Raw genomic sequence first — 14,802 nt, 5'->3', positions numbered from 1 at the left:
ACAAGTATAACATTGGAAGCGATTTTCACGGGCAGAGGTGGGAAGTTAGGCACATTAGAGTACATTTACTCAAATAGCCTACTGTACTTAAATAACATTTTAAAATACTTGTACTTTACTTGAGTATCTCCATGTTATGCTATTTTGTACTTCTACTCCACTACAATTCAGAGGTAAATCGTCTACTTTTACTCCACTTATTTTGTACCTTAAATTACTTTGCAGATTTGGATAATATGATATAATCAACACTTAAATGAGACTTTAGTTAAACCTGGAGTAAATTCACAATCTATCCTGCAGTATACAAAGTTATAAAAAACTAGCTGCACCGTTACATGCCTTGATCAACAATTAAATTAATAATTATAATCAAAACATATAATATATATTATTCTGAAATGGACCAATCTGCATAATAAATATTGTTGGTACTTTAAGTATGTCAATACTTTTTTACTTTTACTTGAGTGACCTTTTGAATTCAGGACTTTACAGAGTATTCCTACACTCTGGTACTTCTACTTTGAATGAAGTAAAATATTTGGACTTCTCCCACCTCTGTTAACCGGTGTGGGGCCGTGTGCAGATTTTTTACTTTAAGAAATGATGAAATTCCACGTTTTGAAAAAAAATGCTCTAGTTTGTAATCAGTACTGCCATTCACGTGAATTGCTCTTGCATGGCTGGTGGACACTTTGGTTGGGATGAACCTGGGTCCTTTCTGTCAGATTCAGATTGTAATATTATAACTGAGATGTTGGTTAGTGTTAGTGGATCTATGCACATTTAACATGTGAATTTTACTGAGGCCCATGGTAACTTTAATGTTCTATTTAAACATCCAATACAATAAAGGAAATTAGCCGGCTCTACCAAAGTTTAATATGAGGCAACTCCGGTGACCAAACTAATCAACGTATTTAAATAATATAATAACTTAAGCTCAAGCCCATGTGGCCTGCATTTAAACACCTACTGTTTGTAACAACTTACTTCCACTTACCTATTATGTCCAGCAGACTGGATGACCCTCATTTGCTTATATCTTTAGCGTTTAGGGTGAATCTGGTATTTTTTACAGGATGACCAAACAAAGCTTTATAGTTAGATACATACATTAGATCACACAGAATTAAGTGCATCATTACTATTCCTTATTACTGCCTTAAGCACCATGTAGATAAGTATTTCCAACTCCAGCAAGTGTCACCTCAAAACCAAAATAGCAACCAAAAAACTATTTAATGCCACTACAAAATACAAGACATATCGCAATCATAAAAGTTATATTTGCAAATTAATGACAGTATTAAACATGTTAACATATGTTGCATTGCTCAGTCCCAGAGCTAGCTGCCTGATGAACATTCATCCAGATGAAAAAAGTGCTGCATGTATGTGCTTTGTCACTTGTGTGGTTACATATGGAAATCTACTTGTTGGTGTCAACCATGTAATACCTTTTCAATTCAAAGTTACATCTTCTAGTCAGTGAATCCTTCTCATGTGGATCAATAATTCCTCTTTACATCTGAAATTGTTCCCACGTGCTTTACAAGTATACGGTTTCTCAACTGTGTGGACTCTCATATGCCTTTTTAATGTTGATAATCTAAATGAAGCCTTTCCCACAGGTCATGCAAACTAGCATTTCTCTCCTGTGTGGATTCTCATGTGACTCTTAAAGTTACAGTTATATCTGAATTTTTTTTCACATGTTTTGCAAGTAAATTTCTTTTCATCTGTGTGGACTCGCATGTGTTGCATCAAGTTGCTACTTTCTCTGAAACCCCTTCCACATGTTTTGCAAGAATATGGCTTCACATCCGTGTGGGTGGTCATGTGTCTTTGCAATTTTGACATGTACTTAAAATCTTTCCCACAAATTTCACATTTGAAATTCTTCACTGAGCAAGTATTACGTTGCATGTCTGACAAGTTAGCGTTGTTTACATTGTTCCTTTTGGTTTTGCGATGTCTTTTGTATATTCTTGGATCGGCAGTTCTTGTTAACCCTGAGTCATTAGAATTGTGAGAGATGAGCTGCAGATTACTTTGTGCTTCTGATACCACAACGCTTATAACTGGCATGTTGCCTACAGACTCTTTTACACAAGTTTGACCGCTGTGCACACTCTCCTCATCAGTAAGAGTCACCATGAAGACATCAGTCTCCTGCTTTAGTTCAAGCTGCTCTTCCTCCTGACGGGTGCAAAGTTCTTCCTGTTCCTCTTTAATCTGTGGAGGCTCTGGGTCCTCTTGGTCCAGACTGGAGTTCCTTTCCTGACTACAGAGCTGCTGGTCAGTGAGAACCTCATCCTCAATACAGACATGTTGCTGAGGGAGCTCTGGAGGGAAGGAGAGGACAGAAAGAATAGAATACTACTGTAATGGTATAAAACAAGATATCTGAGCAGGGAAATACAACCTGTGTTTAAAGCATTATTATCCTAGAATCCCATATAACCATGTACACTTTTAAAAGAACATTTTAGTTTTACACACCTCTCGTGAGTAATTGTATTTCATGTTGCCTAACGACATCCAACAGTTTGCGCTGTCGAGCTATCTCTTCCTCGAACTTCGCGATTGCTTTTTCAAAAACTCCGAATATTTCTCCAGCAGCAGCACTCAGACGCTCGTTTACAAACTCTCTCAAATACTCCACTGAAGACATGTTCAACTTAATAACATATGTTATGTATGTGCACTACGACTTCTTGTCTTACAAAAACACGTTATCCTAGTTGAAGCTTCCAGACCTCGCATTGTTTACTTCCACTAAACGTCACACTGTTAAGCACTTCTTCTTCTCTCGGATTATTCGCGGGTCCCAAACTACTTCAAGGTGCATATCGCCACCTACTGTACAAGAGTGTGCTGTGCATCATCATGTCACCAAACCACCACCCGTGGAAGTATGATTAAACTATTTAAAATTCTCCTTATCAGCCCTGTTTCACCCGGAGAATGAAAACGTTTCTCGTAGCTCTTTCTCCCTCTCCTTATGTTCCCAGTATCCTCATCAGGCTCCACTACCGACCTGACCCTTTCACTGAGCTTCTCTCCTTTTCATAATGTAAAATTACATTTGACATCTTTTCTTTGAGAAGGTGTGTCCCAACTTTTGACTGGTACTGTATATACATATATTTCTAAGTCAACCCTCAGCAGTGAAACACCAGGAATGGGAATTGAGCCACCCATTTTCCTAATGCTAACATGAGGGAATGTGTTGAAAATGCAATTTAAAGCTAACCTCAACACAGTGAGGTTATACACGTCTATATAAACTGTTACATTCCACCACTCAATATGAATCAATTCAAATGATCATCTACAACATAGTAATTTAACTTTAATCATTAGCATTCAAAGCTTCCATTGTGACAACACATGCCAGCATACACATCTGAAAACGTACTACTTAGTTGCCTGCGCCCCTTCGAGCAGTGACCATATTCATCTCTGCTTCAGCTGATGTGTTTACAGCCCTATGTCTACCACAATATGTGGGTGTGTATCCCCTTTAAAACCCAAAACAAACAAAGTTCAGGATTTTCTTTTTTAAATACTTAAAAAATATAAATCAAATTGAAATGTTGCAGACAAACAGAGAAAATACTTGCTGGCAGAATGACAACACAGGTTTCTCAGTTTCAACATCAGAGTTAATAATAAAAAGGTATCAAATACAAAATAAAAAGAATAGTCAATTTACTGGTCAACGATTTTTCCTGTTCATGGATTTTCTTGTCAGGTTTTATGAGAAAAAAATGTCTCTCCACTTTAATGGGTTTCGATATGTTGCCCATGAAGCATAACAACTGAGTTCTCTCACGGTTTAAGAATATATGTGTATGCAATCTCTTATATGAGACACATGGAATACTCTTTCAAACAAGTGTTGCAATTATATGGTTTCTCACTAGTGAGGTTCTCCTCACGTCAACTGTAAAGTCTCCTCAGAACTGCCCCAAGTTTCACAAGAAGACTGCTTCTCAGGTGTATGCATCCTCATGTGCCATTTCATGTCCATCTTCCGACGGTATCTTTTCCCACAGATATTGCAGACATGTGGCCGTTCATCTGTGTGGGTCTTCATGTGGTTTGTCACATCATTTTTAAGTCTGAAATGTTTCCCACATATTTCGCATGGATATGGCTTTTCACCTGTGTGGATTGACTCATGTTTCTTTAATGTTGCAATGTCTTTAAATGTTCTCCCACAGGTGTTGCACAAATATGGCCTTTCACCTGTGTGAACCCTGAAGTGTCTATTCAACGTGGTTCTGTCCTTAAATTCTTTCCCACAAGCGTCACATGTGTAAAACGTTAAACCTGTGGGAGTATCCCGGCGAATCTTACATGTAATGTTGCTGTGACGTGTCTTTTTTTGTTCCGTCTCTGAATTTGTAGTTGATCCTGAAATTCCATGCTTGCCTGCTTTATGAAAGTTGTGAGAGACGAGCTGCTGGTTACTTCTTGGTTCTAGTACCACATCCTTTATTGCTGGTATGTTGCCGACACACTCTTTATTAGCTGCACTTAAAATCTCATATGAATTAAAGTTCTGATCTTCACTATGCTCATTTCCTTCATCAGTAGGAGTCACCATAAAGGCCTCAGTCTCATGCTTCAGTACAAGCTGCTCTTCCTCCTGAACAGTGTGGAGTTCCTCCTGTTCCTCTTTGATCTGTGGAGGCTCTGGGTCCTCTTGGTCCAGACTGGAGTTCCTTTCCTGACTACAGAGCTGCTGGTCAGTGAGAACCTCCTCCTTCTGATAGATATACTGCTGTGGAAGCTCTGGAGGGACAAAAGAAAAAGGTAGTGTTGTGTCAGAAAAAGTGACACCACCAGAGCAAATGTACACAAGTCTATATTCAAAATATACACTGAACAAAAATATAAATGCAACATTTTTGTTTTTGCTCCCATTTTTCATGAGATGAACTCAAAGATCTAAAACATTTTCTATATACACAAAATAACCATTTCTCTCAAATATTGTTCACAAATCTGAAAAAATCTGTGATAGTGACTGAGCACTTCTCCTTTGCCGAGATAATCCATCTCACAGGTGTGGCATATCAAGATGCTGATTAGACAGCATGATTATTGCACAGGTGTGCCTTAGGCTAGCCACAATAAAAGGCCACTCTGAAACGTGCAGTTTTGCTTCATTGGGGGGGTCCGAAAACCAGTCAGTATCTGGTGTGACCACCATTTGCCTCACGCAGTGCAACACATCTCCTTCGCATAGAGTTGATCAGGTTGTTGATTGTGGCCTGTGGAATGTTGGTCCACTCCTCTTCAATGGCTGTGCGAAATTGCTGGATATTGGCAGGAACTGGAACACGCTGTCGTATACGCCGATCCAGAGCATCCCAAACATGCTCAATGGGTGACATGTCCGGTGAGTATGCTGGCCATGCAAGAACTGGGATGTTTTCAGCCTCCAGGAATTGTGTACAGATCCTTGCAACATGGGGCCGTGCATTACATTACATTACATTACATTGCATTTAGCTGACGCTTTTATCCAAAGCGACGTACAATAAGTGCGTTCGACCACCAAAATAAAAACTTGAAGAAAACAGAATCATATAAGTACATCAGGTTTCATAGAGCAAAAACATTTCAAGTGCTACTCAACTGGCTTTAGGTAAGCCAGTCCTTTATTAGTATATAAGTGCTTTGTTAATAATTCTATCGCTCGAAGTGGAGTCGAAAGAGATGAGTTTTCAGTCTGCGCCGGAAGGTGTGTAAGCTATCTGCTGTCCTGATGTCAATGGGGAGCTCATTCCACCATTTTGGAGCCAGGATAGCAAACCCACGTGTTTTTGCTGATGGGAACTTGGGTCCACTTCGCAGCGAGGGTGCAGCGAGCCGTTTGGTTGATGCAGAGCGGAGTGCACGTGCTGGGCAGGGTTTCCGTTAGCCGGTAATTACCGGTTTTTAGCTGGTAACATTTATTAAAAACCGGTAAATTCAAAACCTGCCGGTCAAAATGTCTGGTAATAATTAGGGAGGCTCCGGTCGATCGGCCACCGGTCATTATCGGCCGATATTCACTCTTAATAGTTTGATCGGTGCTCTCTATAAAGGCCGATCAGGAGAGCTGGATCTGATCGATATGGACATAAACGCGAGTGAAGTATAACCGGACGCGAGAGAGAGATCAGATCAGCTGCTGAGTCTGACCGAGACACGCAGCTCTGCATAATCACCTGAAGCCCCGCCCTCTGTTTAGCGAGCTGCATGAGAAACTGACGTGCTGTCAGGAGGGAGAGGGGAAAAGAGAGGATCCGTTTCTCCCGTGTTATTATTCAAATGTAATGTAAACTTTTGAATAATGTACATCATCTACAAGTAGTTTGTTTGAATGTAATAATTATGTTGTTTGTGGAATCATTTATTGAAAAATGAATCAGAATTTTTCGATCTGTCACGATTATAAACTGAAGCAATATAAAAATGAGCCCTGTGAACTGAGTTTTAAACTGAAGCATATCTGCTCATAGTCCGGTAATTACCTGCTTATGGAAACTCTGCTACACAACTCTTATTATTATTATTGAATTATGACCGGTAAGTTTCAAATGTGTCCGGTAAAATAAATTCTGCCAGGACATTTGACCGGCGAGAAAAAATCCTAGCGGAAACCCTGGTGCTGGGGTGTACGGTTTAACCATGTCCTGGATGTAGGAAGGGCCAGATCCATTCGCAGCATGGTACGCAAGTTCCATTATCATGCTGCAACATGAGGTGATGGTCGTGGATGAATGGCACAACAATGGGCCTCAGGATCTCGTCACGGTATCTCTGTGCATTCACAATGCCATCAATAAAATGCACCTGTGTTCATCGTCCATAACATACGCCTGCCCATACCATAACCCCACCACCACCATGGGCCACTCGATTCACAACATTGACATCAGAAAACCGCTCACCCACACAACGCCACACACGCTGTCTGCCATCTGCCCTGAACAGTGAAAACCGGGATTCATCCGTGGAGAGAACACCTCTCCAACGTGCCAGACGCCATCGAATGTGAGCATTTGCCCACTCAAGTCGGTTACGACGACGAACCGGAATCAGGTCGAGACCCCGATGAGGACGACGAGCATGCAGATGAGCTTCCCTGAGATGGTTTCAGACAGTTTGTGCAGAAATTCTTTGGTTATGCAAACCGATTGTTGCAGCAGCTGTCCGAGTGGCTGGTCGATCTTGGAGGTGAACATGCTGGATGTGGAGATCCTGGGCTGGTGTGGTTACACATGGTCTGCGGTTGTGAGGCCGGTTGGATGTACTGCCAAATTCTCTGAAAGGCCTTTGGAGACGGCTTATGGTAGAGAAATGAACATTCAATTCACGGGCAACAGCTCTGGTGGACATTCCTGCTGTCAGCATGCCGGACATTCCTGCTGTCAGCATGCCAATTGCACGCTCCCTCAAAACTTGCGACATCTGTGGCATTGTGCTGTGTGGCCTTTTATTGTGGCCAGCCTAAGGCACACCTGTGCAATAATCATGCTGTCTAATCAGCATCTTGATATGCCACACCTGTGAGGTGGGATGGATTATCTCGGCAAAGGAGAAGTGCTCACTATCACAGATTTTTTCAGATTTGTGAACAATATTTGAGATAAATGGTTATTTTGTGTATATAGAAAATGTTTTAGATCTTTGAGTTCATCTCATGAAAAATGGGAGCAAAAATAAAAGTGTTGCATTTATATTTTTGTTCAGTGTAGGATATTGCATGAGTTTCCATCATTTTTCTGACAGGCTGTATCCAAAACGAATGACACACTCGTCAACAACCTTATAGGGTGCTCACAGGCTAATGGTATAGTATAGCTGCTAAAAAACATATTATACATTTAGTACAGATTGATAATTCACGGGGTTCTCACCTATACTGCGTAAATGTATTTCAGGTCTCAAAACTATATCCAATAGTTTGCGTTGACGAGCGATCTCTTCCTCATACTCCACGATCGTTGTTTTAAAAACTCCAAATATTTCTTCAGCTGCAGCAGTCAGTCGCTGGCTCACAAATACTCTCAAATACTCCACTGAAGACATTGTTGCTTAAATGTCGATTTAATATGCACATAATCTTTGAGTACAGTATTGTCTTTGAATTTAAAAATCCTGCAGGCAAACAATTATGCTTAGCTGACAGCGCTGGTAATGTTTACTTTAAAACATCCATCGTTTACTTCCGCTATTCTTTGTTATAGCAGGCTCATTGCCGCCACCTTCTGTGTTGGAGTGTGGAACAGAGTTATTGATTAACTTATCCAAACAGAACAAAAAATATACAGAGAAGACCACAAAACACAGCTCAGCTAACTATGACATTTAAACACCAAGGGAACTCTGAATATTCACTTTACTAATACCCAAAAATGTATTTTTCATTGGAATCAACATCGGAAGAGTTTAACAACCGCACCACATGGCCCATCCTGTCTACTTCCGGGGGGAAACATATCGGCACGGCAAAGCTTCCTGAAGCGAAGTATTTGTTAAAATATAAGATTGCGTGTGTCCTTTCGTTGCAGATATACTAGGAATTAAGTAAACATGCATCGAAATATTTGTTTTTAGCTCGGGGTCTGTTTCCATTCAGCTTTAGTTCATTTACGGGGTTTTAAACACTGTCTAAATGGGTGCATATTACTGTGCTATATGTAGACAGACAACATTCACCGGGAAGAAACATATCTTCGGGAAAAATCACCAAAGCACACTAAGAGTGGTTCTTTTAAAATTCTTAGAAAAGGTTAGTAGGTTGTTTTCAAATAACTATGACTGATATATACGTATTTTGTGCTCATATTACTCCCACCTCAACGAAATTGACCGTACTAACCATGATGCAAACAGTAGCTGCAACCGTTGTCGCAAAGTAAATCATAATTGTTGTCACATTTTGAGTGACACATTTTCAACAAAAAAATTGTGTTTTAAACCTTGTGCTACAAACCAAGACATAATGTTTAAGGGTAACTTTAGCTTGCTTTACTTACTGTCTCATAGGTAAAGGAGGCTCGCCGGACACTTAAAAAACCCCAGGTAGAAAAGTTTGACTGCACCCAGCACAAGAAGACTTTCTGGTGCTACTGCTGTGGGCTTGAAATTGATAGAAATGTCACAGACGACAACATGACTGTGCTGTACGGAGGCTTGTTGGAACACATGGCCACGTAAGTTTTTTTGAAATTACATTTGTTAAGCCGGTTTTGATTTGATGCCATGCTCCATCAAATTCAACCACAGGATGGTTGACACATACACCAGAGGGGTTGATAAAGTATGGCCAGTTAACAATCTTTTTATTTAAAAGCATTATTATTATGGTTTTCTTTTGTTATGCCAATTAAAATGTACATTAAGTCAAAGTAGTGGGTAAGCACAATCAACACTTACTCATTTATATTTGCTGACATACTTTTACAAAGGCTTGAGACATAATAAATTGTTTTTATATCATCAGCATCATCAATCCGTCTTATTTATAAAATGTTTTTAAAACATCCCTTTTTACCTAATCCAGGAGATCGTTTCAGGAAATTCTTACACTTTTAAAAAATGTATCTGGTTTTAGCCCCGAGCACAGGAGGAATACTCACAAGTTCTGGTGGGAGAATAAGGCCGACCCCAAGTTAAGAGACAAAGTCATCGTCACAGAAGAGGAAACCGAAAGGTAGGTCTGGCTGATACAAAAATGTATATTCATACAGTGTGTTTGGACAATTGAAGATCATTGTTTATTTTTGTTTAGGTTTAAAGTTGAGGTGGCAAAAGCGTTGGAATCATTTGTGGAGCAGGAGGATGAATTCATTAAACAGGTGATGCAAACATACTTTTTTTTTACAATAACCTCTATTACTCAACAAAGCTGTGAGTCTACAGCCATACCAGTGGCTCTATGAATCTGTACTTCGACATAGTATGGCTTAGAGCTTTATAAAAACATCAGCATGCTTGCAAAAACAATGCTGATATAAAGAAGGTCACTATAGTCACCATCTAATTTAACCTGCCATACAAGCATGCAAATATTTGCTACTTGGCACTAAAGTATTGGATATTTTGACCTGATGATCGTGATCAATTCAGGAGATCTCCATCGCTACATCCAGTGAGTGGTATTTCACAGGATCAGTGAGAACTTAAACCTATTTATTTTCTTGTTCTCTTTTTCATCATGGTTGCAGCAAGCTGATTATATCCGGACACAGGAGAAGAATCGCCAAGAGGTCCTTCAGTCTCTTTTAGAGGTTTGTTTTCCAAGGATGCATTGGCAGTATCCATCACTGTGGCCTTGGCAGGTTTATTATTTATTTTTATGATGATTATAAGTAACTAAAAAAAATAACAGTTTTCCAGCCAAATGATTGTAACTGCCATAGTAGGTAATTAGATCCTGGTATAGTAGTAATATTGTTGTTGTTGAAATATTGCATGTGGTGAGTTCCCCCCCCCCCCCGCATATTATAGTCAAAAAAGCATTTTAGTTCCAATCCAAGAGAGTGAAAATGGCTGAATTTGTAAGAGAGAAAAAAATATCTGAATAAAGAGCGGTTTATGTTAGAATTTTTGGAAACGTAGTGTGAAGCATAATTAGTGCTCAGACTTCCTCTGTGAACCACTGTTGGCTTTTCCTGAATCAATATCAGCGTGAGGCAGAGTCGGAGCTGTTCAATGGAGCCAATGGAACAGACTTGTCTGCTGAGGAAACCGTCAGGTAACACTATCTACCGATGACATTTCAAACTTTTTTGCATTGTATTATCAGTAGCAATTGAAATGACTTTTATAGTATTGTCATACTGATATTCTGTACACACTGTGAAGACCACTGAGACAAATGTAACATTTGTGATATTGGGCTATATAAATAAACATTGATTGCTTGACTTTTGATGTTTTGGGATTCGTCTTGTTGTCTTGGGAACAGCTCTCAGTTTACACTTCAGGGATCAGACCAGCAGGCAAGGAGCAGCTTTGTTCAGTCAATGGTCAAGGCACCGCGAGCGGCAACAGGACAAGGCCTGACCTTCATAGGCTATCAGGTAGCTGCACAGCTCTCATTGAAAAAGCATTTTATGTCTATGATTGGATTGTTTTTAATGTTGTATTTCTTCTCACATCGACTCACTTGCTCTCTTATTGCAGTTACAGGATACTTCAAACAGAGGAAATGTTCATACAGGTACAGTAATATATGAATTGATGAAATAACAAAGTATCTGCAGAAATGCCCAGAGCACATTGGAAACATACATAGAGGCGAGTGGGGGGGGGGGGAATTATTACTATTAGGTATGCGTATGTTTTGAGAATCCCGGTATTTTCCGATCCTGATGCATCCTACCTTTAATCAATGAAGGGAAATGTGCGCCTCATTTATTACTTTTACTGTATAATGTGTGTGATCTGAAGATTTCAGTTTAATATCATATCGAAGACGGAAAATATCTACTTTTCATTAGCAAACTCCATTTTGGAAAATAATTCCAGCTCCAGAATTATTGTTCTTCACAAAGCATTACATAAAACGAGTTTCTTTTTTTTAAATTAATGGCAGAACATTTGTATTATTTGATTTAGTTGTTTTCCATGATTGTCAAAGGTACAAAGCTGCATAAACCCTGCATCTTTAGCATCTATGATCTAAGTTCATGGATTGATGAAGAATAAGCATAAAGCTTTTATGTGCCATAGGTGCCGTGCCTCCTTGGCTCCAGGAAGATCCTCTGGAGGGGACCTCTGGTGCCGCAGCACATCCAGAGATCGGGCCTTCGCTCCAAGGGTTCCTCAAACAGAGTAAGAATCCCTCAGTTCTTTTTAAGTTGCGTGAGCTGAGCATTTCATTTTGCCGAAGACATTTTCCAGCCTTAATGATGATTTCCATGGCTGCTGTCACAACACTTAACCAGGTAGCTGTGATTTATTATAATCAGCCTTAATAATTCAAATGTTAAATCCATGAACACTTAAGGAACTCAAATCTCTCAATTATTGGAGTATACATAAAATGTCCTCGTTTTTCTTTTACCAGAGGAGCAAGAGAAGCTGAAGAAGCTTCCCCCGAACAGAGTGGGAGCCAACTTTGATCACAGCTCACAGACAGACGCCAACTGGCTTCCCTCCTTTGGTAGAGTGTGGAACAGTGGCCGGCGCTGGCAGTCCAGGTGAGATCACTCTTCATCACACCTAGATCATGATATAAGACTCTTCTCTCAATGTCCCATGTATTATATAAACACACAGCCCTTAAGTTAAGGTTTGATATATCATGTTTGAGCTTCTGGACTTGAAAATACCTTCATACCCAGCTCAGTCCACACTTGATTAGATAGATCGATAGATGAATAGATAGACAGACGGGCAGGCAGACAGACAGACAGACAGACAGACAGACAGACGGACGGACGGACGGACGGACAGATAGATGGACAGATAGACAGACGGACGGACGGATAGACGGACAGACGTATTCTGTCTGTCTGTTTTTGTTGCAGCAGCAAAGTTTACAGGCATTAAAATCTTTAAATGTGGAAGAAAGTACAAACTAAATAAATTGAACTGAAATGTAAATCAAAACAATAAACAGCAGCAACTCTATGTACATATCTACAGTATAAAGGACAATCAAAAGATCAATTTTTTTGAAATAATCCAACATCATCCAATCAAGTTGTTTGAGAAAACTACTGCCTGAAAGCGAATGGAGACAACCCTATCCTCATTCTACTGTCTGGAGGCAACGTTTATATATGTTACGAATAATTATGGCAGCAGCACAATTTCTATCATCCCAATAGTATTTAAGCAGCTGCCAAAATGTACAAACCTAACACTTTTATTTGTTACATATAGTATTTCATCAGAATACTTGCATACACATAGTTATATTGTTACTAGAATCCTAATAATAATCTGTTAGAAAAATGTTAAAAAAGACACATAATGTGTGATCTTCATCCCAGTTTATTAACTCCACTGGTCTCTGTGTGTGAATATGACTTTTGTTTTTTGAACAGGCACCAATTCAGACAAGAGGAAGGGCAGAAGAGGAAGAAGAAGAGGGAGCCCGGCACTGAAGGTTCAAAGAGAGCAAAACCCACTGAACAGACAACACAATCTGACAACCCTTAACACAAGTCATTAATGAGTCAAAGATGTATATAGTTTGCGAGATGTGATATAAAGGGTACTTGGTTAAAAATGCTCAGCCTACTAGACGCCCCTAAAGTACTAACCCAACAAAAAGCAGTGTTTGTACCAGGGGGCATTGTATATATACTTAGACTAAATTGTAAAAACATTTTTGAATAGTTACCTTTAACAATTGTTTTTATTGTGCCTGTTACTGGTGAGACTACAGCTCTTTAAGAGGTCAAAATGACCGTTATGGCAAGCAAACAGCAGGGGGCGCCAACCACTCAGCTAACCCAAACACCTGTGTTTAATAGAAGTATTGACATTAAGGCAAGCTGTTGAAACTGACATTAAAACAACAGCAAACAACTGTATTATCCATTTTTTATATTACATTTTTCCTTGTCTGGCAAAAGACACCACAACAATGTTGTTGTTATTGTTGTTTTTGCAGCCGAGTGTTTTGTTTCTGCCTCAAATGTTGACCTTTTTAATGTTATTTAGTAAACAACCCAATATGGACATGTACAAAATGATGGCGGCAGTTAACAGTTTTTTACACCTCCAACACTAAACACATCTCTTTATTGCAGTGAACCTGAACAACCAAATGTTGAGCTTTCATTTCCCTTTTCAGACCATGTTTTGTGATGCATTACTGCAAAAGGCTTAAGGGCAGCACAACTTCATTTGGGACATTGAAAGGGTATATTTGCAACCATATAGGAAAGGGGTCCTTTTAAAGTCTTAAAATCCAACTTTTGTCTGCATAGTTGCTTAACACACACTATTCTCACCAATATATCTCCAGGTTTGTTTATGCAGAATTTTGTGGTGATAAATATGAAAATCATTTGATAACTGTTTTTGTTTTAAACTTGGGGCCTACACTTATTTGGTTCTAACCTCCTGCAATACATAATGCAGCATCTAGATTCAAATATAACTTAAACTAAGAGGTCATTTTGAAGGACTATTCCAATGCTCTGTAGTTGCTTTGCTACAGGGAAATGCCAGCACAAAGATGGATGAATGGCCAAAAGCAGTACATTCCATTACCTAAGCTCACAGCCGGCCTTCCTGTTATCTGTATCTGTGCCTTCTCCTCCTCTCCATAGCAAGGTATAATCAGGCCCCAGTGTGCACTGGGTACATGGGCGTGGATTTCAGTCCAGCTGCAAGGCAATATGGGAATACGACGTGCACCTGATCTATTCTTAGCTTTATGACAACATGGCTATGGCAGATTCACTATGAATATAATAGAATAGGGTTGCAATCAATGTGTACACTTTACTAACAATCCAAACGTTACACCTTATTGAAACGTTCAACTGTAAAGTATTTAACTATATACTAAATTCCCTCAAGTTTATACTTTCATATCAAGGTTTGGTTTGTGTTAGTTTTCTGATTAATATAAGAGGACGGCCATAGTTCCTGCATATCAGCGTAAGCATTAACGAATGGGAGGAGAGAAAAAGCACGTGTACTGGGCGTATCTCAAAGGAATCCGCAGTCCAATCACAGAGCGGGATGTGTGAATAAATCTGCATGTTTGAAAAAAAGGCGGAATACCTGATTTCCGATTGGTTCAGAGGAATAAATGCG

The 14,802-nt window shown here is 39.5% G+C and overlaps 2 protein-coding genes across 2 annotated transcripts; one reads left to right on the top strand and one right to left on the bottom strand.

Moving 5' to 3' along the window:
• Positions 1–1,255: 1,255 nt before the first annotated feature.
• On the bottom strand, positions 1,256–8,223 carry LOC117452040 (zinc finger protein 14-like). Its single transcript, XM_034090462.2, has 5 exons — positions 7,929–8,223; positions 3,951–4,809; positions 3,169–3,220; positions 2,509–2,713; positions 1,256–2,351 (listed from the first exon to the last, which is right to left on the bottom strand). The coding sequence occupies exons 1-5, from the start codon at positions 8,098–8,100 to the stop codon at positions 1,648–1,650; spliced, it is 1,992 nt and encodes a 663-aa protein (XP_033946353.2). The 5' UTR covers positions 8,101–8,223; the 3' UTR covers positions 1,256–1,647.
• A 284-nt stretch (positions 8,224–8,507) lies between these two features.
• cenatac (centrosomal AT-AC splicing factor) lies at positions 8,508–13,574 on the top strand. Its single transcript, XM_034091212.1, has 11 exons — positions 8,508–8,803; positions 9,061–9,227; positions 9,629–9,727; positions 9,806–9,872; positions 10,242–10,304; positions 10,704–10,771; positions 10,985–11,099; positions 11,203–11,239; positions 11,752–11,853; positions 12,089–12,221; positions 13,074–13,574. Exons 1-11 carry the CDS (start codon positions 8,687–8,689, stop codon positions 13,186–13,188), a joined length of 1,083 nt encoding a protein of 360 aa, XP_033947103.1. The 5' UTR covers positions 8,508–8,686; the 3' UTR covers positions 13,189–13,574.
• Positions 13,575–14,802: the final 1,228 nt, after the last annotated feature.

Source organism: Pseudochaenichthys georgianus, chromosome 9 (genome assembly GCF_902827115.2).
Source record: "Pseudochaenichthys georgianus chromosome 9, fPseGeo1.2, whole genome shotgun sequence".
NCBI lineage: Eukaryota > Metazoa > Chordata > Actinopteri > Perciformes > Channichthyidae > Pseudochaenichthys > Pseudochaenichthys georgianus.
The sequence above is the reverse complement of the archived record's forward strand: the minus strand, read 5'-3'. Positions and strand labels throughout refer to the sequence as shown.